The sequence below is a fragment of the Gymnoscopelus microlampas genome, assembly GCF_963454915.1.
Source record: "Gymnoscopelus microlampas genome assembly, chromosome: 11".
Classification (NCBI taxonomy): domain Eukaryota; kingdom Metazoa; phylum Chordata; class Actinopteri; order Myctophiformes; family Myctophidae; genus Gymnoscopelus; species Gymnoscopelus microlampas.
In genome coordinates this window covers 49,250,630-49,274,846 of record NC_139948.1, presented here as the reverse complement: position 1 = coordinate 49,274,846, position 24,217 = coordinate 49,250,630, and the positions used below count along the sequence as shown (strand labels likewise).

At 41.5% G+C, this 24,217-nt stretch overlaps 2 protein-coding genes across 2 annotated transcripts; one reads left to right on the top strand and one right to left on the bottom strand.

Moving 5' to 3' along the window:
- Nucleotides 1-7,222: 7,222 nt before the first annotated feature.
- On the bottom strand, nucleotides 7,223-11,448 carry fahd1 (fumarylacetoacetate hydrolase domain containing 1). Its single transcript, XM_084071210.1, has 3 exons — nucleotides 11,114-11,448; nucleotides 9,978-10,043; nucleotides 7,223-8,660 (listed from the first exon to the last, which is right to left on the bottom strand). Exons 1-3 carry the CDS (start codon nucleotides 11,360-11,362, stop codon nucleotides 8,316-8,318), a joined length of 660 nt encoding a protein of 219 aa, XP_083927336.1. The 5' UTR covers nucleotides 11,363-11,448; the 3' UTR covers nucleotides 7,223-8,315.
- A 1,370-nt stretch (nucleotides 11,449-12,818) lies between these two features.
- On the top strand, nucleotides 12,819-23,079 carry hagh (hydroxyacylglutathione hydrolase). The gene is made up of 9 exons (XM_084071197.1): nucleotides 12,819-12,945; nucleotides 15,212-15,399; nucleotides 16,003-16,067; nucleotides 16,192-16,309; nucleotides 18,126-18,234; nucleotides 19,589-19,692; nucleotides 20,800-20,901; nucleotides 20,987-21,066; nucleotides 22,042-23,079. Exons 1-9 carry the CDS (start codon nucleotides 12,870-12,872, stop codon nucleotides 22,139-22,141), a joined length of 942 nt encoding a protein of 313 aa, XP_083927323.1. The 5' UTR covers nucleotides 12,819-12,869; the 3' UTR covers nucleotides 22,142-23,079.
- Nucleotides 23,080-24,217: the final 1,138 nt, after the last annotated feature.

Here is a 24,217-nt window from a genome sequence, read left to right as displayed (position 1 = left end):
AAAGTGCTCGTATCTTTTACCTAAAGTACAAAAGTATCGGCATCAAAATGTTTTGTAAGTATCAAAAGTAAAAGTACTCGTTGTGCAGAATGTCCAATTTCACAAGTTCATAATGTATACAAATCTTTTGAAAATAGCCGATCTATGTGAGCTTGTAGATCGGCTATTTTCAAATGGCCGAAATACATATAGGGCTGAAGTGCATGGTTAATGTGTTTTGTGATTTGTGTTTTGTGTGTGTGTGTGTGTGTGTGTGTGTGTGTGTGTGTGTGTGTGTGTGTGTGTGTGTGTGTGTGTGTGTGTGTGTGTGTGTGTGTGTGTGTGTGTGTGTGTGTGTGTGTGTGTGTGTGTGTGTGTGTGTGTGTGTGTGTGTGGTAATCTTTTGTTGCTAATGTAACTGACACTGTTTCTGTTAAACAACAAGTGGCATCATTTGGGCGTGTGTGTGTGTGTGTGTGTGTGTGTGTGTGACTGTGTGTGTGTGTGTGTGTGTGTGTGTGTGTGTGTGTGTGTGTGTGTGTGTGTGTGTGTGTGTGTGTGTGTGTGTGTGTGTGTGTGTGTGTGTGTGTGTGTTTCTGAAACACTGCGGTCGCTCACAGGTATATAATCCCCTCCCGGCCCTGAGGAGCACCAAAGTGCACCTTTCTCAGGCTCCTGGTCGATGACAACATAACACTTCCACGCTGAATGCTAAACCAGAACCGCACTGCAGCTTTGAAGCCATTGTTGAGGCCTTAAGAGGCTGTAATACCCGACTCTCACACGGGGACCATGAATAGCATGATTCATATCTCGTAAAGAGACAGCACCTGTGTGAAGTGAACACACGCCATATTACATACACCGCCGCTCTGACACCGTTTGAAAGGTAGTGTAAGTGATATTTCTGCCTTGAAACAAAACGTTTTTTGGGGGGTTAAAACATTTAAAAAGGGACTAGTGGAGAAGAGATCCAGTAGAACTAAAAGACAAGTCATTTTATGCTTGGTTGCGCTCGGGTGTCGCGCTCTGAAAATAGCGGATCTACAAGCACGCAATGCGTCGCGCTGCGACGCGGTGTGTGCTTATAGATCACAAGATCATAAATACCAAGTGTAAAATCAGCCATTACGACACCATCAAGGCACTAAATCAACTGATTCAGTCGACTATAATCTTATATTTATTCGACTAAAACTAGACTAAAACTAAACATTTCAGATGACTGAAACTAGACTAAAACTAAACATTTCAGATGACTGAAACTAGACTAAAACTAAAACATGACTAAAACTAAATGGAATTTGAATCAAAAGACTATGACTAAAACTAAATCAATGTGCTGTCAAAATCAACACTGCTTCCAGCCCTGGTCTGGTCCCAGGCCTGTCTAATGTAACCCGAGCCTCGCTGTACATCATCTCTCTCTGAGGCCCTTCGGGCCCTTCAGGGCTTCCATCCCATCCTATCTCCCAGACTCATGGGGCCCCAGCTCGGTGCCCCCGGGCGACCCCGGGGTTAAGTGTGTCCATCACCTCCAACAGCCATGACAGCCTCAATTACACTTAGGGTTTAAGGAGGAAGTGTAGCTGCAGCATTCACACACCAGACTTTATTTTTCTCTCCTTCTACCGTGTCATAAGGTGCAGCAAGTGATTTTTGTTTTGTTACAATAGGTGTTAAATAAGCTTCTCTTAAAGGTAGGATAAGTGATTTTTTGTTGGTTAAAATAAGTGTTAAATAGCTCTATATTCTGATAGTACTCATAGAGTGTTTGTTCAGTAATAGGAGTCTCCATGTCTCTCCACCTCTTTATTAAACAGAAAATGCATTTTCAGGTCGGGATACCAATTTTATCCAATCAGGATAGAGTAGTCAGTCAGGATACAGATTAAACAAGTGAAATTGGAAGTGATGGAACTGGAATTGGAACACTATAAAAAGTAAGCTGATAAATGGGTACTCTCTCCTGATTGGTTGAGATTTTGTCACCTACCTGAAAATATATTTTTTGTTTATTAAAGATCTGGAGAGACAGGGAGACTCCTGTTACTGACAAACACTCTATAGCAATGATTACTATCAGAATATAGAGCTTTAACCTTTTAACAAAAAAACTAAAGAATATCACTTACCTTTAAATAACCTGGGAGAGAACGCATAATCAAGGGCCAAACTATTCTGATAGTAATCATCGCTATAGTTATAAAGTGTTTGTTCAGTAACAAACTCTCTTTAGTAAAAAGAAAAATGCATTTTCAGGTCGGGATACCAATTTCCTTCACTTGAAAAAGTTTGAGAACCACTGCTTTAAGGTACAGTAGGCTACTTGAGTAGATGTACTTAGTTACTTTCCACCACTGAATGGATGGATGGATGCCCTGAAGGGTGCTCCTGAGATAGATAGAAGATGCTGAACAGAGAGACTCAGGTTACACAGAGACAGGCCTGGGACTGTGGGACAGGCCTGGGACTGTGGAACAGGCCACGGAGGCCCTGATTGATCCTGAAAGCAACAGAGAGGCCTGTGGGAGACAGAGGAGATGTAACCGAAACCTGGAACAGATGTTAAACACCCCTGGAAGAATGTGGTTCAGCCATGCGGGTATAGGAACCCACGCCGCCTGTATTTATTTACCACATGCAGCCACACAGCTTCAGCATGTCAGAGCAGAGGATGACAGGACCCAGTGTTGATTTTGACAGCACATTTTGATTCAGTTTTAGTCATAGTCTTTTGAATCAAATTCCATTTAGTTTTAGTCACATTTTAATCATCTGAAATGTTTTAGTTTTAGTTTAGTTTCGTCGTCTAAATATCATAAGGTTATAGTCGACTAAATCTACAGTTGATTTAGTCGACTAAAATGTATGTTGGCGGTGCCTTGATGGCGTCATAATGGCTGATTTTACACTTGGTTGCATGCTTGTAGATCTGCTATTTTCAGAGCGCAACACCCGAGCGCAACCAACCATAAAATGACTTGTCTTTTAGTTCTACTGGATCTCTTCTCCACTAGTCCCTCACTAACATTTTAGTCTAGTTTTTATTTGTTGACGAAATTGTCAATATATTTAGTCTTAGTTTTAGTTTTTATTTCGTTTTTATTTCGTTTTCGTCAGTGCAAAAAGGTAGTCAACGAACATTTTTGTCATAGTCTTAGTCGACGAAATCAACACTGGATGACAGGGACTGTAAATCACCTCACTCTATCCCATGTTATTGACAGCAACGGATGTGCGAAATGATCCATAATTCCATAAAATGACTGATTAATAATCAATCCCTATTTTGGGCGTGCCAATGATGCCATTATAGGCAAAACGTTTAAAAAAATGTGAAAACAATTTGAAAATCTATATAAACTGACAACGCATCCCATCGCCAACGTGTTGTTGTGAGCATGTAGATCGACTTTCTTCAGAATCAGGTTTATTGTCACATCACAGGTTTACAGAGGTAGAAAAGTGGGTGAAATTAGTTTTCAGGGGGTCCCCAGCTAAATGAGTTAATATAGCATCACAATCATTTTAACCACTTTAACCATATTTTATACTTTGGCTATTCAAAAATTGTGAAAACTTGTGCAAATCTTGAATATATATGTATTTTTAAAGCAAACATGTATAACTCTATACTAGATAGCAACAACAATGTACTATGTAGGTTTGAAATGTCTTGTCATGTATGACACTGTCTGTGTGCCAAAAATACAACCTCTGAACGAAGAGAAACACATCAGAGTTGTCTGAGACTGAGAGCTAAATGAGTTGTGGGGGAAATGGAGACGAGTTGTGTGTCCATGTGGAGCTAATATAAAACACACCTGGGGGGACAGAACTCTTGATTGATCGTTACAATAACCCAGCGCTTCTCAAACTGGGGTCCCGGGTCCCACCATGTCCGGGGCCCTTGAGGTGGTTCCAGGGGGTCCCCAGCTAAATGAGTTTATATCGCATCAAAATCAGTTTGTTAGTAACCCATTGAAACCGGGAAAGCATCTGTGTTTTTGATTTTAGCTATCTGAAAACTCATAGGATTTAGAGCAGTGGTTCTCAAAACTAGCAGATGTACAAGCTCACAGCTGCGAGCTTGTATATCTGCTATTGTTGAATGTTTTTGAATAATGTTCTCTTCTGGGGGCCCAAGCTATGAAATCAACATAAAAGTTTCATCTGCAACAACTTGTATTGTTTTTTTAAATATTTTGATTGTATTGCTTTTTGAAATATTTTAACAACCACTGCCAGGGCAGGAATTTCTGGGAGGCAACGAAGGCCATGGCCGTCGTTACCATAGACATATAAAGGTAGACAGACGCCTCCTTCAGCTCTGAGGCATTGGTATCACGGGGGCCATTTTAGCGTAGGAAAGCTTCCCTGAAGCTTCCGCGTGTGTCACAGAAGGGGGCGTTCGGTAGGCCAATCAGAGGCAGGTGGGGCTGGGACAACTAGATTCTGACAGGTCTTAGAAAAGACGTACTGTGATTGTTCAGTAGTCAACGCGCTGTGAGCGCTGTGATTGGCCAGTAGTCACTTTGAGTGTCCGTTTGCCTACGCGGAAATGGTATCTAGGTTTCTATATCTATGGTACCCCTCAGTTTGGCCTTGTGCCCCTCAAAAAGATGGCATGCCCTGAGGGCACAGTGGCCTTAATGCCCCAGCTGACTGACTTTACCACTTTCTCCTCTGTCTCTTTCTTGTCATGTAGACACCTGTGTCTCTTTCTTGTCATGTAGACACCAGTGTCTCTTTCTTGTCATGTAGACACCAGTGTCTCTTTCTTGTCATGTAGACACCAGTGTCTCTTTCTTGTCATGTAGACACCAGTGTCTCTTTCTTGTCATGTAGACACCAGTCTCTCTTTCTTGACATGTAGACACCAGTGTCTCTTTCTTGTCGTGTAGACACCAGTGTCTCTTTCTTGTCGTGTAGACACCAGTGTCTCTTTCTTGTCGTGTAGACACCAGTCTCTCTTTCTTGTCGTGTAGACACCAGTCTCTCTTTCTTGTCGTGTAGACACCAGTCTCTCTTTCTTGTCGTGTAGACACCAGTGTCTCTTTCTTGTCGTGTAGACACCAGTGTCTCTTTCTTGTCGTGTAGACGCCAGTGTCTCTTTCTTGTCGTGTAGACACCAGTGTCTCTTTCTTGTCGTGTAGACGCCAGTGTCTCTTTCTTGTCATGTAGACACCAGTGTCTCTTTCTTGTCGTGTAGACACCAGTGTCTCTTTCTTGTCGTGTAGACGCCAGTGTCTCTTTCTTGTCGTGTAGACACCAGTGTCTCTTTCTTGTCATGTAGACACCAGTGTCTCTTTCTTGTCATGTAGACACCAGTGTCTCTTTCTTTTCGTGTAGACACCAGTGTCTCTTTCTTGTCATGTAGACGCCAGTGTCTCTTTCTTGTCATGTAGACGCCAGTGTCTCTTTCTTGTCATGTAGACACCAGTGTCTCTTTCTTGTCATGTAGACACCAGTGTCTCTTTCTTGTCATGTAGACACCAGTGTCTCTTTCTTGTCGTGTAGACACCAGTGTCTCTTTCTTGTCATGTAGACACCAGTGTCTCTTTCTTGTCATGTAGACACCAGTGTCTCTTTCTTGTCATGTAGACACCAGTGTCTCTTTCTTGTCATGTAGACACCAGTGTCTTTTGTTGAGATTCTGAATTCTTAACGCCCCTATGTCCCCATGCATCTTTAAACCAATCCAGTAACTTTGATTGGTGCAGGGCTGAGCATGGATCAGATTGTAAATACCATATAATGTATTTATTTCAATGCAGATAGTCTACATATTCATATTTAAAACCATCCTTAACCCTTAAATCCTACTATAATTCTAGTAACCTCTGTCTGTTTGTCTCTCTGTAGTGGTAGGTGAAGCTACCCGGTTCTCCTCACTGGCTGGGGGGACTGCACATAAGTCCGACATCCCATGACTCCGACTACGTGGCTTCCGCGTGCGGTTAAGGTTAGGGTTAGGATTAGGTATAGGGTTAGTATAGTAACCGTCGGAACAATGAGCCGTCGGAACAATAAGCCGTCGGAACAATGACATGGCACCCTGGCTGGAGCAATTGCTCTGATTTTGCACACAGCCATTGACCATTACCATCTGAACTTAACTGTGAAGCCCGTTTTTCAATTTCATCAAATCTCAGCTTCTTATTAGCGTTTTTGTGTCAAACACTGTCGCCATGGTTACGGGGCTGCCCAGCTATGGGACGAACTGCCTCCCGGGTTGCCAGATCATGTGCGCATATCCCCCCACGGATGCGCTGCGCCGACCGGGTATGGTCTAGTTCTATTAATTCTTTCAATGGACTAAAATCTTGTTTTATTTGATGACCTTCCTGCCCTATAGCATTTGGCCTTTGTGCCCTAAAGAAAACTGGACAACACCAAAGCCAAGTGGCTTTTGCCCCTAAAATGACGAAATTCCAGGCCTGACCACTGCACAAACCTACCCGCTGTAACACACAAACACAGAGGACATGCTGTATGAGAAAGGAAATTCTACAAAAAAAATCTCTCCCCGAAAGACAGTTGAGTTAATGGCGCTTTACTGTCTTAAATCCCTTCACTGAGATGCCCAAGGTTTTGTGGCATGTAGGCCTATACTCAAAATACAAATTCATTCAAATCCAGTGTCAGTAGTAGTGTTCATTAAAACTATAAGGAATATCCTTGCAGGCCACTTTGCCTTTGAAGAGGTGCACACAAGAAGAGGCAGAAAATGTACAGCATTTGTTACCATGCAGGGGTCTTCAACGTTTTTCAGGCCATGGACCCCTTAGCTGAGAGAGAGAAAGAGATGAAGCAGGGACCCCCCACCGCTACATTGTATACAATTGTGTTGCAGGTTAAACGTTTTAATCGATAGCTTAGTTGACTATGTCATCATCAGCGTTGTGTAAATTACGTAGGTCTAGGTCATTGGTTCTCAAAGTGGGGTCCCCCAGGGGTCCTTTGGGGGGGGGGGGTTACTCCCTGCCAAAAGTAATTAGTTACTTTACTAGTTACTGGAAAAAAGTTATAATATTACTTTAAGTTACATATTACTTCAGTTACTTTCCAACATCGGTGATAAAGTAAAAAAAAATACTCAAGGAGCCTGTCCTCATATAACTAGTAACTCTGAAGGACCCCCTAGGGGTCCCGGACCCCCTGTTGAAGACCCCTGATTTAGAGTGTGATAAAGTAAAAAAAAATACTCAAGGAGCCTGTTTTCATATAACTAACTGTATGAGACTGAGCTCAGTGTTTTGACTGGAACGGGGGAATAAAAACCATCAACACATTGTGTCAAATGTCATGTTTTCTCCTTTAGCATTCAGTCACCATAATAAAACTTCACATTTCATTTGTTTGATTCAAATGAAAGGACCAGTCAGTCAACAATCACAGTACATCTGTTAGTTGGCAGTTATTCAGAGCATCATTGTCCCACTAGTAATGTCTGAATGAGAATCCTTTCTTGACGCAGGTCAGGTCTGCCCCCTGCTGGTCCAGATACCACATAGAGACAAGATGGTCAAAAAAAGCAACAGAAGAACTTCCTAAATTCACTTTCTTAGAGTGGTGTAAAGTAACTAAATACATTAACTCAGGTCCTGCACTTAGGTACAATTTTGAGGTATACTTTTACTTCACTGGAGTATTTCCAATTGTCTATACTCTTACTTCTACTCCACTACATCTCAGAGGCAAAATATTGTACTTTTACTCCACTACAATTATCTGAAAACGTTAGTTACTAGTTACTTTGCAGATATAATTCTTTACATTATAAAACATACATTAACCACTTTAGCCGTAGATTATATATATATAGGCTATTTGAAAATAGCCGATCTACAAGCTTGTAGATCTGCTATTTTCAAACATTTTAGTATTTTAACTTTTGGTACTTTAAGTACATTTTGACACCAATACTTTTGTACTTTTACTCAAGTAAATTTTGAATTCCAGACTTTCACTTGTAACAGAGTACTTCTACATTGCAGTATTGATACTTTTACATAAGTGAAACATTCGAGTACTTTTTCCACCACTGATTTTGGGTCTCATGCTGAAAAAGGTTTGGGTCTAATAGTGTCACGGCCAGGGTTGCCAGATTTGCTTATTATAATTTCCCCGCAAGATTTTATTTGAAAAATAGCCGATTTACAAGCTCACAACGCGTCGCATCGCGACGCGTTGTGAGCTTGTAGATCTGCTATTTTCAAATAGCTGATGTATATGTTAAAGTCCTCATGTGTGGCCCATAGTCGCTGCTTTTGGGCTGGTTTTCCTAGACCCGGTTGCTTGTTTCTCTCACAGAATCTGGCAACACTGTGTCACTGCTGTCTGTCCACTGTGAAGGACATGGTGACCACGCCGTCGATCCCGGCCTGCAGTTGGTCGCGCTCCTGCACGGCGGCGACGCCCTTGGGCGTCCCCGTCAGGATGAGGTCGCCCTCCTCCAGGCTGATGATGTCACTGACGTAGCTGATGATGTACGGGACGGAGAAGATCATCTGATTGGTGGAGCCCCTCTGCCGCAGCCGGTCGTTGACCTTCAGCCAGATGGTGAGGTCGCCCGGGTCGGGGATCTTCTCCTTGGGGATGAAGTCGCTGACGGGACAGGACGTGTTGAAGGCCTTGGCCAGCGTCCACGGGAGGCCCTTGGACTTGCATTCGTCCTGGACGTTGAGGGAGACCAGTGTTGATTTTGACAGCAAATTTTGATTTAGTTTTAGTCATATTTTAGTCATCTGAAATGTTTTAGTTTTTGTCTAGTTTTAGTCGACTAAATATCATAAGATTTTAGTCGACAGTGGCGTGCACAGACATTTTGAGGGGCAGGTGCTCAAGTAAATTATACTTTTTTTTGTTTACTTGGTCTGCTCTTTTTTCCCTCTACACCTATACCTCTTTGCCAAAAATAGCCGATCTACAAGCCCACAACGCCTCGCAGCACGAGGCGTTGTGGGCTTGTAGATCGGCTATTTTTGGCTAAAGTTCTCCTCAGAAAAGGGATGCTAGGTTTCGAGTGGTTATGGTAAAAAGAAAAATCATATCACATAAAGATTTGGCGGACCCCCTGTAGTAACTCTGAGGACCCCCTAGGGGTCCCGGACCCCCTGTTGAAGACCACTGCTGTAAACTGAAACATTTTTTCCCCCTTTTTTTCAAAAGGGCACTTCTGGTCAAGAGGGCAAAGGGCAGGTGCTTCAGCACCACCTAGAGTCTATCTGTGCACGTCCCTGTTAGTCGACTAAATCTACAGTTGATTTAGTCGACTAAAATGTATGTTGGCGGTGCCTTGATGGCGTCGTAATGGCTGACTTTACACTTGGTTGAATGCTGAACAACGCGTCGCGCTATGACGCGTTGTGAGCTTGTAGATCTGCTATTTTCAGTTATTTTCATCAGTGAAAAAAGGTAGTCGACAAACATTCTGCGTCATAGTTTTAGTCGACGAAATCAACACTGGAGGGAGGGGTGCAGCGGTTAATTGAACTAATTGATTTTTATCTATTTAATCTCTCAAAATTGTGGGGAAAATAAAAACACAGCTCATCTGCCAGTAGAGAGTAGACTTGGGTGAGGTGCTGGAGTCAAAAGGAAACCAAATGAACAATAGATGTAGCGAGCCTTCTATGACCGAAAGCTTGCTTTATATAAAAAAATAATAATCTGATTTTGCACAGTTTTGAGTGTGCGGAAGCTGCCTTTTGTTACCTATAAAATCTGAAAAAGAATCGATAATTCAATAAAAGAATCAGTTAATAATCAATCTCTAATTTGGGCGTGTCATTTAGGCGAAACACTGAATTGTTAAATTGTTGTTATATTCAATTAACAAGTGGTCAAACTTATATATAAACACACACACACACACACACACACACACACACACACACACACACACACACACACACACACACACACACACACACACACACACACACACACACACACACACACACACAATGGATAGTTGCAGGCAGTCCTACCTGGATGTCCCGTGCCGTCATGTCCAAGCAGAGAGCATAGCCGGCCACATGGTCCATGGCAGAGCCCTGGGGAGACGGACGGCATCATGTCACTATCCTATATTACAATTGGCTGAAGGGAAGGCCGCTCGGCCGGTCGGCAGGCGGACCTCTGACGTCACCATGTCACCATGACTCAGCCATAACCATATAAGGAGTTCCCAATGCAGCTACGCCCGAATATGGTCTAACCTCAATGTGTCGTCATGGCATCGGGCGCAAACAAATCAGTCAGCTCCATATATGGGCACAAAAGGGGGCATGCCCCTATATGGGCATATACTGATGACATCAGGGATCTCCATACATGGGTATAAAAGGGACATGGACTGACCGATATAGAGATCTCCATAATATGAGCATATCAGTCGGATTGGCAGTGGGACATAGGTGTGAGGGCCCGGACCTCTAATTATTACATAATAACACCTGAACACTGTTATTGTTTAGATAATTGCAATTATTTTGCATGATTGATAGAATGGAAATACTTTCCATTCATCTGTATTAAAACCAGCTGGATGAAATATCATATTTCTAATCATTATTACCACGTGGCAACTGGCATAGCTAATTTGGGCATTAAGGGGGAACATTTGTATTCATTTAATTTTAAGAGTGAAAATAGCGGATCTACAAGGCCACAACGCTTTTAGATCGGCTATTTTCACTTTTTTTTTTTAAAGAAAGGATATAATTATAACATACTAGTATATGGCCAGAAGTGTTTTATGTTATTCATTATGTTCCAAATGATGTCCTATTTTTGGCTAAAGTGCTCCTCAGAAAAAGGGATGCTAGGGTTCCAGTGGTTAAGGTAAAAACAAATCATATCATACAAAGATTTGGCGGACCCCCTGTAGTAACTCTGAGGACCCCCTAGGGGTCCGTCCCAGACCCCCTGTTGAAGACCCCTGTCCTAAGCCAAAATACACAATTGAATCGTTAATGGCTAAATTCAACCACTAGATGTCGCACTATACTCAATTACACCAAATGTAAACACAGCCTGCAAATGCATGTTGACCATTTCCACCTTCTAATGGTCCACTAAAAGAAATGTCATGATGACCATGACCATGACCATGACAGTATACCTGGGGGATGGAGGTCCCCCCTTTCCCGATGACCACGCCCAGCTCCACCTCGTGGTGCAGGTTGTGCGAATAGCGGGGCACCAGGATGGGACAGCCCTCCCTCAGGTAGGCGGAGGGGGGCTTCAGGAACAGCACCGGCTCCGAGGGCAGCGCGTTGCCCAGCTCCTTGGCGTGGTCCGCGTAGTTCCGACCCACGCACACGATCTTCCGGCCCCACTCCCACCACCTGGACACGCTCCTCTGGGTCATAGTGACTTTAGTTATGATGTCAGGTCGTTGTCAGATAATAAACCTTGAAGCAGATCTGTGTGGAAAAAACGACCTTTGATCACCACTATAGCCTCAAAGTACGGCGAGCCAAGAGGGACCAAAAACAAAAGCAACAGCACCCGTTTGCCCTGAAACATGACGGTCATGATATGACAGTCATGGATGAACCTCGACTGGTGTTTGCACTTTCTTCATTTACGGCCCGTACATCTACATAAACGTTCATATTTCAAATTTAAAGTACTGACCCCATGGCCACGGATGTTAGCATTATATTCGGGCCCTCAAAAGTACCCGTGTCTTCCGTGTTGTTCAATGAAAATAATTTTAATCCAATTGGCGGCCATTTTCTCATGGAGTTATAAAGGATCAGAGTGCAATACACCTCCCAGCCGATAGGGTCGCGTAGTTAAAGGCAAATGGAGAAGATTCTGAGAAAATGGCCATCGATTGGATTAAAACTATTTTTATTGAACAATACGGAAGATAGAGGTACTTCCGAGTGCCCGTATATAATTATAACATCCGTGGACACGAGGTAAGCACTTTATATTTGAAATGTGAACGTTTATATAGATGTACGGGCCATAAATGGAGAACATATTGCTGGGTTTTAACGTTTTTCTTTTGCCATCTACAGGCGAAATATACTCATAGCAGAGTTGTTACACCATAATAATGCCTGTATAAATCAAAAGAGTCAATGATTAATGTTTAAAATCAGTCATCAAAATACTAATGAAATTAGGGCGATGATGTTATTATTACACATGCTATTCTGGAATAGTTTAATAACATTAAACTATTCATTTGTTGTTGATTTGTTGATAATAATAATACTAATTTATCTTAAATGAATGTACATTTTTTTGTATAATATAATCAATTAGGCTATATATTTTTGAAAGTTCTTAACCGATTATACATTTACCATTATAGTGTCATTTTGATTGTAAAAAAAATACAATGAACAAGTAGCCAAATTTGCAACAAACACACAACAACTGCATTAATGTATGACAAACATAAAACATATGATATGTTATTGTGATCAACAGCTATAATAAAAACAATAAATGATGCTGTCAATGGATAAATATTGTGTAGATCAGATTTTTTGTCTCCTTATATTATTTGACAATTTGGCCAATGTTTGACCAGTTTTTATTGTATAGTTTGTTTATTACTATTGGTGCAGTAATGTTCCCCTTTTTTTCTTTATTTTTGGTATTAAAAAGGTCTTTAAAAGTCCTTAAATTGTACTTTTACTGTCATCAGTGGAGGGGACCCCCAAAAATATCCTGCGGGGGCTCCCCTGGGGGTCGCCTACCCACAGGTTGAGAACCAGTCGGCCCTACTGTACGTTTCAGCCCCGCCCCCGCATGTGATTGGCTGAGAGCGGTGGGTGACGTCAAAGGTCGAGAGCAGGGCGGAAGGAACTGGAACTAAAGCTGGTTCAACAACAAACAACAACATAGCACATCAGATGGTGTTCCACAGGGCTCTGTTGGCGGGTGCGTGCGCTCTGGGGGTTCTGGGAACCGCAGCCACTTATAAACTAGGTATGTATAAACGTTACATTATAATGAGGTATATATGTATTGCATTTGATATGCCTACATACCTATATAGTGTGGGATTAGTTTTAGCATGGTTTTATCTGTAATAAACGTGTTGCTGAAACAGCTGTCAAGTGAACAATAAACACATGATGATGATGATGATGACAATCGTGCATAATGTTGCATCATCTCCCTGCTGACCATAGCCTTGGATGAAGACGGTCATATTAATGATGATATGACAGTCTTCATCAAGGCCATGCTGACCATAACGTTACTGTAACGCACTCTTCTTTTATGTAATCTTCAGTGCATGTTGTAAAGTGCTGAAGTACTGTACTTAAGTACAATCTTTTAGGTATTTTTTACTTTACTGGAGTATTTCCATTTTTCAGTAAACATGTACACATGCAAAATATGAGGTGCTTACCCGCTTGCCCCAAATGTTAACTCGGTGTCCGGCGTGTTTGTGTAATGTATTAGGCCATATTTGTCAATAAAAAAGTGTTTTAATCCCGTCTGTGGACGATTCTGTTCAAGTTCCCAATGGACGGTAGTGATGGAGCGCATCAGGTGAAAGCCGGAATTACACACAATGTAAACAGGAAGTAAACGAGGGGGGAAATGGCATTCGGCCACAGACTGGATTAAAACACTTCTCTATTGAAAAATATGGACTAATACATTGCAAAAATACTCCGGACACCTAGTTAACATTTGGGGCAAGCGGGTAAGCACCGTATATCTTTCATTTGTACATGTTCGGAGAAGTGTGGGCTTTGGACCCGACATTTCAGGGCAAACTGTGGGGGTGGCCGCTAAGACTCGAAGATATAAAAATGTCAAAATCGATCAAATACATACGAGAGTGTTGATCTAACTAAGTAAGGCTATGCTGACCATAACATTACTACTAACCCAATCTTCTTTTATGTTATCTTTATCTGGTTAAACTCAGAATTTGACTCAATAGTTTTGGACAATAATTAGCCCCATTTAGTACCTCTCCCTCCGCTATGTAGCTCAGAGCTATACAGCAGAGGGTGAGGTTCCGATTGGAGCTAGAAAATAATCTACTTTAAAAAAGGTAGCTATATCTGCTATAGTTATAAGTTACTTTAGCAACAACGGAGTTGCTAAACTAACTGAGCTACACTAAAATCATTCTTTCAAAAATAAGTAGCACTACAAGTTTACTTGGTAAAACTACCAATTAGACAGCTCCATCAAATCAAATCAAGCTTTATTTATAAAGCACATTAGCTAAAATAAATAAAAATAATATTTAAATAATCGAAATTGACCAAAGTGCTGTACATAAATAAACATCATGCATGTGCACCCACATAGCATAAAAAAAACACATTTAAAATGAAATAAATACAATAACCTCCGGTATGATCAAAGGCCATTGAAAAGAAGGAGAAGAGATTTAAAAGCCTCAATAGGCAGGGCACTTAGTTCTAATGGTGAAGGGCAGGCTATTCCAGAGCCTATAGAGTTGGTAATGTTGTTGAGGACATGCTATTGAGTGCTTGAATACAATAATTGAATAAATGGATAGAGATTGAGAATACTCTGACGTGATGATGGGCAAACTGCACTCAAAACTATGCTGCATAGTCCTGCATTCTATCCTTATACTGAAGGCTAAAACTATAACGCAGTCTTTGCTGAGATACTGTACGTAACTAACATTATCTGGTAACTCATAACCTAGTTCACAGTTTTATCTCCATTCCAGGACTAGGAGGATCCTTCAAATACAGGAAGTAGCCTACAGGGCTACAGTTCATGCAGTGTTTTTGAAAATAGACGATCTACAAGCTCACAACGCGTCGCAGTTTTGAGCTTGTAGATCTGCTATTTTCTTGGGGGGAAAAAAATCCAAAATGTGGTACAAATCTGGTAAAGGGGGTCCCTGGTACAAAATAATTTCAGATGGAGGTCTGCAGACAAATACTGTACATATTCATTTGGTCGTGGTTTAAACAATAATCAGCAACCGCAAACTACGGTACCAATATTTACAAGCAACTTTAGAGAAAAGCAAAGTCGCTTATAATAAGCAGACATGGCATTAGTTGCCTCACAGGTGGAGTGAGTCATTAGTGTGACTAATACGGTTGACAAATATTTCCTTCATTTCCGTGTTGCTGTTAGATCTTGTCCGGCTACTGTACATAGGTGGAGTCATAGTTTCACTAATACAGTTGTGTGTATATACTATCCGTGTCAAATGTTGTGTTATTTATTTTCCGCGTAGCGCCTGCAAGACTCCAAGCAGCATCGGCCGCCCTCCTCCACACCCCGCCGCTGAGGAAGAGTTTGCTGGTGGAACAAGCAGACATGAAGATAGAACTCCTGCCGGCGCTCAGCGACAACTACATGTACCTCCTGATCGACGTGGACTCCAAGGAGGCAGCCGTGGTCGACCCCGTGGAGCCAGTGAAGGTGTGTCTTTTTCTTATAGAGGCTATGCGTGTGACATCATCGTACCCGGAAGTTATGCAGGAACGCCTACTGAGTGGCAAAAAACTACTTTCTGGCCTTCACAGCCCATACATCCAAACAGAAAAGTCCTATCTGATTGTATTAACAATGTTAAACTCACCAACATGGCAGCTGTACTCAAAGCTGGAATTATTCTCTTTCTATCTGCAACGTTTTTGTTTCATAAAAATCCACCATAGAAATGTCAATAAATTCCGTGCAGGTGATTATTTTTCGTTTTCAATAACTCAAAGTCCTGCTGCCTCCTGCATTAAGTGACATTTAGAAACAGGTGGTACGCAGGACCGTTGAGTGATTTACAACGAGCGCTCCCAAAGTCCAACGCTCCATGCTGCTTATCCTGTATGAGTTATTTCTCCTGATTGGATAAAAACATGAGACAGGGAGACAGATCCCTGTTACTGAACGAACACTCTATAGCAATTATTACTATCAGAATATAGAGCTATGTAACACTTCTTTTAACAAAGGAATATCACTTACCCTACCGCCATTTTCCATTTTTATTTTATTAAACTAGTTGGTTGTGCTCTTCATTCACAGGTTTTGGAGGCAGTCAGAAAACACGGTGTAAGACTCACAACAGTCCTCACCACCCACCATCACTGGTACGACTTTATCATCATTAAACTTGCATTTCAATGTTCGCTGTATATCATTTCTGACTCAGTTGTTCATGAGAAACACTGTGTGTGTGTGTGTGTGTGTGTGTGTGTGTGCGTGTGCGTGCAGGGATCATGCCGGTGGGAATGAGAAGATGTTGAGGTTGATGCCGGGGCTGAAGGTCATTGGAGGAGACGACAGAGTGGACGCCCTCACCAAGAAAGTCACCCACTCCAACACGTTCAAAGTGTGTTACTGTGCTCGTTGATGTCATTGAGTGTTGCCGTTAACTTATGGTAACCCGACTCCCTCCGCCAGATGGAAGAAGCTTGCTTCACACATTTTGTTTCACAACCTACTTCCATCTGGGACCTCTGTAGCCCAACCGCTGCAAGACGGCGGCCCCTTTTCTCAAGCTACTTAGAGCAGATCTACAAGCAGATCCACAAGCTCAAAACGTGTCGCTTCGCTTCTGCTACTTTTGATGCTTTTGTGTGACGCTGTAGTTAGAGATGCCGCGATCCGATTAACAGATCGAATATCGGCCCGATATCAGCTAAAAATGGAGATTGGATCGAATCGGATCGCAGCGAAAATGACCGATCAGACGCTCCGATCAAAACACTCCATTCCAGTACTCCACTCCAGCAGTTCTACCCAGCACACTGTGAAACTTTGTTGACAAAGATTCTGGAGAGTTTATGTTCTCTGTTTGAGTAATATCACATGATCTATCATTTTTTAACATTTAGTTTTAACATAACATCAGTAATAAAAAGTAAAGATAAAAAGCGCGGAGCGTGGACCGCGGTCGCGGCCGCGCGCCACATGTTGTACGGGCTGACTGACACATTGTCCGTGCAAGCAACACAGAAGTGCGTGGCGCGTCCTGAAAGACTTCATTACAATCCTCCGTCACCGTCATCCACACAAGTATGTTTATAAATGCCTTGTGACTGTTAAGTTATATCACCAGCCGATCAAACAATACCATTTGGAACACAGAAGTGACAGATTTTGTCTGAATATCAACACTCGCTTTTGCGACGCGACGCGACGCGAGCCTCTCTCTCGCAGTGGTGTAAAGTACATACAGTAACCACTGCAGCCCTATATACATTTCATCCATTTGAAAATGGCAGACCTACAAGCTCACAATGCTTGTGAGCTTGTAGATCTGCTATTATTTTCCACCACTGCTCTCTCGAACCTGGTGATTAATCATTAACCCACCGGATTTATTATTGTCCGTCTTATTAAAAAAAGACAATGCCTACATAAAAGGGGAACTTAGATGGTGTCTTTTGCAACATAGTAGGCCTAGCTGTCCATCGAGGCTCTTTACACTGATGGGTGACGCATTTGGGATAAAAGAGAAAGTGATTCAGAGATTTCAGACACGCAGCAAAATACTTTTTTCCCCTTTTTTTCTGAGCGGTGTGCGGAGCCCCAGTATTATATATATAGTATTATAGAGACTATTATGTGCCGTATCGGATCAGAATGAATCGGAATCTGATCTGTTTTGATGCTGCCTGATCGGAATCCGATCGGATCGCAAAAACCTTGATCGCAGCTGTAGTATGATCAAGTAGGGCAGGGGTCTTCAACGTTTTCAGGCCAAGGACCCCCTAGCTGAGAGAGAGATGAAGCAGGGACCCCCTCTATATTGTATACAATTGTGTTTCAGATTAAACTTTTTTTTGTTCTCTTGGTCTGCTCTTTTTCCCCTCTTCGCCTCTTTGCCAAAAATAGCAGATCTACAAGCTTGTAGATCTTGTAGATCTGCTATTTTTGGCTAAAGTTCTCCTCAGAAAAAGGATATTAGGGTTCAAGTGTTAAGGTAAAAAAAATCATAACACGAAGATTTGGCAGACCCCCTGTAGTAACTCTGAGGACCCCCTAGGGGTCCCGGACCCCCTGTTGAAGACCCCTGAAGTAGGGGGTTAATTTACAAAAACACACAAAAAGTTATAGTATGGAGATGAGTGGTTTCTGCAGGACAGTTGGGATTTGGCTGATAGTGTGAACTCACTGGTACGGTGTTTGTTTTTCTGGCGTAGATCGGCTCACTCAACGTCAAATGTCTGTTCACTCCGTGTCACACCACGGGTCACATCTGCTACTATGTGACCAAAGACAAGAGCACGGAGCCCCCGGCTGTCTTCACAGGTACCCTCTAATCAGGTTGGCTGAATGTGTACTGACCTGTGTTTCTATTCCTTTTTAAATGCGTGTTTTAATCCATTAAGGCAGGGAATGCATCTGTGTCATTTTTTAGATTTCTTCAGGCTATTCAAAAATAGCAGATCTACATATGAATATTCTTTTTTAAAGCGCTTTTTTAAAAACTTTTTTACTAAATATTTGCTTCTGGGGATTCTACAAATGTCTTCTAAATCCTAACAGTTGAAAAAAGAAAAAGAAAACGTATGTTGCTTTAATCAGTGGTTCTCTCTTTTTTCATGTCAAGGACCCCCCAAAATGATATGTATTTGGCCACCGACACCCCATCTAAAAATATTTTGTTCCAGGGACCCCCCAGAAGCAAAGATTTGAGTTAAAAAAAAATGTTCGCTTTAAATTAGAGTGTTTGTCCAGTGACAGGGGTCTCCTCATGTCTCTGCCTCTTCGGTAAACAGAAAATAGATTTTCAGGTAGGGATACCAATTATATCCAATCGGGAGAGAGAGAACTCATAGCCTGGAAACCAGACAAATCTGCCATTGAACGTAAAAAAACGTATTGCCCTCGGCTGATTTGGTCTGGCACCGCTCAGTTGTGCTAGAGCAGTGGTTCTCAAACTTTTTCATGTCAGGGACCCCCAAATTGACACTTATTAGCCCGCGGACCCCCATTTGAAAAGATAAGCCAGGGACCCCCCGATAAGAGAAGACTTTTTACGGCTCTGGCAGTGATTCTCAATCATTGTAATTTAAGGACCCCCAGTTTGACATGCATTAGGGCTACGGACCCCCATTTAATGGCATTTCTATCTCTGGGACCTCAATTCATATTGTAAAATCAATGTTATGTAACTCTGAGAGTGTACAAATGGAACCAAATGGACCCTAACAGGTCCATTTGGTTCCATTTGTACACTCTCAGAGTTACAGACCCATAAGGGTCCATTTGGTTCCTATAAATCATTTAGCTGGGGACCCCCTGGTATCCCCTCAAGTACCCCTGGGGGTCCCCGGACCCCACTTTGAGAACCAATGCGCTAGAGAACTCATAATGCTGGTGATGAAACAAAATTGGAACTGGAACACTAAAAATAGAAGCTAATGAATTAGTTCTGTCTCCTGATTGGATAAAAATTGGTATCCCCAACCTGAAAATGCATTTTCTGTTTACTAAAAGAGCTGGAGAGACAGGGAGACCCCTGTTACTGAACAAACACTCTATAGGAATAATTGCTATGGGAAGGCATCATCTTGTATCATTTATGACAGTGCAACTATACAGAACTAACATGTAGATTGTGACCAGATGGTTGATGTTGTTCTTTCACATCTCTGTGCAGGAGACACGCTGTTTGTGGCGGGTTGTGGGAAATTCTTTGAGGGAACAGCGGAGCAGATGTACAGAGCCTTGATCGACATCCTGGGATCTCTGCCCCCCGAAACGGTAAATACACAACGTAAAACTCAAGTCACTTCCTGACTTTCCTACATCATTAACACATTCCACGCCAGAGTTTAATATCATAATGTACTCACCAGTGCCAGCGATTTATTGTTGTTTTTTTGTTTTTTTCACGTCGCCACAGACCTCGCTAAATACCTTAAGTTCGTGCGTTAAACTGTTTGTAGACACACAGGGTAGCTGTGTGAGTGGCCCAGAGAAGACCGTTTCAATCGGCGACATTCCATTTTGCAGTAGTCGCGTTTTTTTGTTAAACAGCGTTCAGTGAAGAGAAAAACAACTCCGAGATAATGACGGATTAGGGGAAGATTTAGAGCGACGGCGGATGGGAACGAAAATCTCCGGATACGGATATTTCCATATCCAGGTGTGCTACAGTGAAATGTGTCACTGCGAGAGAGGCCTACAGTGAAATGTGTCACTGCGAGAGAGGCCTACAATGAAATGTGGCACTGCGAGAGAGGCCTACAATGAAATGTGGCACTGCGAGAGAGGCCTACAATGAAATGTGGCACTGCGAGAGAGGCCTACAATGAAATGTGTCACTGCGAGAGAGGCCTACAGTGAAATGTGTCACTGCGAGAGAGGCCTACAATGAAATGTGGCACTGCGAGAGAGGCCTACAATGAAATGTGGCACTGCGAGAGAGGCCTACAATGAAATGTGGCACTGCGAGAGAGGCCTACAGTGAAATGTGTCACTGCGAGAGAGGCCTACAATGAAATGTGTCACTGCGAGAGAGGCCTACAATGAAATGTGGCACTGCGAGAGAGGCCTACAGTGAAATGTGTCACTGCGAGAGAGGCCTACAATGAAATGTGTCACTGCGAGAGAGGCCTACAATGAAATGTGTCACTGCGAGGGAGGCCTACAATGAAATGTGAACCTGCGAGGAAAAAAAAAAGACCACTTCGCGTAGAACTACGCGACTGGCATGCTGCGCAATTATTTAGGTTTGTGTAGAACCTAAATAGGAGGCTGGCCAGACTGATAAGCAAAGTGAGAAAAAAAATCCCAGGCTAATACATTATGCCAATATGCACTGACTTGTTTATGTTAATGAACAATGGTGTTTTTTTTTTGTTTTAGCGTGTCTTCTGTGGTCACGAATACACGGTCAGCAACCTGAAGTTTGCACGTCACGTTGAACCTGACAACGAGGTGGTTCAGAAGAAACTGGCATGGGCAAAGGTATTCATTTAACACATCATGTTAATGCAAGCTATCGTTGGCTTTATAGAATTCCCATGTGAACACTGATTTATTGATCCTGCAGGAGAAAGTCGACAATGAAGAACCTACCATCCCCTCCACGCTGGCAGATGAGTTCGCATTTAACCCTTTCATGAGAGTAAAGTACGTACAGTACATGTTGATGATGTTATTATTTCAACAGCATAGTATCTATCTTGTTCAAAGACGTCTTTGTCACAAACTGTAATGGTAAACCGGGAAAGTATCCAAGTCATTTTAGATTTTAGCGTTGGCTATTCAAAAGAAATAGCAGATCTACAAGCTCACAGTGCGTCATTCCGTGCCGCACACCTGCGTAGCTTGTACATCTGCTATTTTTGAACATTTTAGAAACATCTTGTGTTTGAAAATGTTCAATCGTTTTTTTATTTATTTTTTACACAAATCTTCTCTTCTGGGGGTCCCTGGCAGTAAGGGTAAAACATTAATAAGGGTTGAGAACAGGTACCGAATAAGTAGTAAAAAATAGGGTAGCAGCATAAAAACCGATACATTAAAAAAAAACATGGCTTAACATCCAACCTGGCTCTCTTTGCCTAGGTTGGTCAGGTGAGAATAGTGTATGGTAATCCACCAGTAGGTGGCGATAGAGACATAGGTATTGTGTGCATTCTAGCGCCACACATGGCATAAATAAAGTTGGACCAAGACCAAGGGACTGACCTGGCTTTTTGCAATTTGATGGAAATATAGTTAGTTATAGTGCTTGTAATGTGGTTTTGTTAGTAATGCTCATTTCAGAGTGCCGCACTATGAGCTTGTAGATCTGCTTTTTTTTATTTTTATCGTGAAAATGTGTGAAAAAAATATATTTTTTGACACATTTGTAAAATATTTAGTTCCAGGGACCCCCAAAAGCAAATATTTGAGTTACAAATGTTCACTTTAATAAATATATATTCAAAGATTTGCACGAATTTTCAAGATAAAAAAGAAAATTGCTGATCTACAAGCTCGTACTGCTTGTATATCTGCTATTTTTGAATAGCCAAAGAAATCTTTAAAAATGACACTGATGCGTTACCGGTCTTAATGTATTAAAAATAGTTTGTGATTGATTTTTCTGTTGACTTTCAGAGAGAAGACGGTGCAGGACCACGTGAAACAGACCAGCCCTGTTGAAACCATGAGAAGCCTCCGGAAAGAGAAGGACAGTTTCAAGGTCCCCAAAGAGTGACATCACACCACCCACCCAGCCAATGCACTAAATGCTATCCTACACAGTCCAATCCTGAGTTTTAATCTAACTCTTGATGGTGTACAAATGGACCCTTGAGCCCCATTTTAATACTTTGGCTATTCGAAAATGTTGACAGATTTTTTTATTTTATTTTTTCATCTTGAAAATATTTGCCTATAATTACATGCCCAAAATAGCGACTCCAGGCTTAACCCATTAAGACCTGGAACGCATCTGTGTCATTTTAGATTGTAACCACTTTAACCATTATCTTATACTTTGGCTATTCAAAAATAGCAGATCTACAAGCTCATAGCTTGCAGATCTGCTCATAGCTTGCAGATCATAGCTTGCAGATCTAGAGTGAAGCCCAGGTGAGTGTTCATAACATGTAATATATTGTTGTACAAAATATTTAAATCAAGGTTGACATTTTGTGAAACGTGTTGGAGACGAACACGGCAGGAAGACCCTTTTCGTAAAACATAATATAGTAGTATCATTTCTGTAAAAAAATATAATATAATCCTATTTTCTGTTGTGTCTAGTTAACAAAGCTTTCCTATGAAAATGTTTAATTTTGACGTGAAACATTAACGTTGCATTTCTTGGCTGTTTTGAAGCTTTTTGATTGCAGTCGCAATTATTACAATTCAGCACCTGTTGAGTAATTCGCAGTGCATTTCATTCAGTGCTCAGTTCACTTATTATTCAAAAGCATTCTGCAATTTACAATTCAGGCTTTTTTGAAGACTCTTATCCAGAGCGACTTGGAATAACTTTAAGGCAATCACATTCTGAGTAAAGCAGACATTTTACGTTATAACTTTGGTTCAGTATCTTATGTTGTGAAACGTAGTTCTTACAGTTGATCTTACATGATGCTCTTCAAGAAACAATAAAACAAGTGTGTCAAATAAAGTTATTCAGTGTGGGTAATTACATTGTCTGTGTTTGTCTGATCTACAAGCTCACAATGGCAATGCATTGTGAGCTTGTACATTAGCTGTGTGTGTGACACTTGCGTGACAAAAGTATGTAAAATACAGCTTAAGTGGTTAATCTAAGATTCATCAATTTAGTCTATTTTAACATAATATAAAGCCATGTAAAGCATCCTTTAGTGTCCTGAAAGGGGCTCTACAAATGTAAGCACAATTTACTGCCGAAACACTGTGTATGTCTGAATCTTTTTTGTTTTAAATGTTTGTCTTAAAGACGAGTAGATTTAATTTACAGGAAATAGCTAAAACTAGATAAGGATTATGATGGGTTTTCTAACAGCCCTTTACTGGATGTCTTGGATGCTCTTTTGCACTCATTAGGGATGTTTTTCATGCCAGTCTTTTTCATTGATGAAAATGTGATAGCATACCTTTTGGATCAGTAGCATAATGGCACATTATGTCATAACTGCACAATTTTGCAATTGATACCAACCTTTAAACATTACTCAGCATTATTATAATCCATTTTAACCGTAGTAGCCTGTATGGATATATTTTTGGCACGCTCTGTTTACTATTGGTGGTAATCAAACATTTTCATGCCAAGGACCCACAAATTGATTTGTATTTGGAGGTGGGCTCACATTGAGAGGCATTGAGTGAGCTTGTAGATCTGCTATTTTTGAGACGCTACCCTGGTTTTAATGGGTTCAATTTGGATGATATTAACCCATTAAGACCTGAGGCCGATTCTAAAAATGTCTTTCTAAATCCTAACAGTTTTCTGAAAAACGTATGTTCATCAGTGGTTCTCAAACTGGTTCATGTCAAGGACCCCCAAAATTATGTCTTTGGCTGTGGACCCCCATCTCAAAATATTTCTTTCCAGGGACCTCCAGAAGCAAAGATCCTAGTTATGTTCGCTTTTATACCCATTCTTGAGAATTGGGACAAACCATTTCTACCAAAACATTTCAAATTATTGTTTGTTAACACACAAATAAAAATAAATAAAAGTTTGGTGAAAATATATTCTTAAAGGATTTATATATATATTAATTACATTATACAATGTTTTCCCCTGGTTTCCTTTTTGTTTTTACATCTAAACTTGCACTCTGAAAAC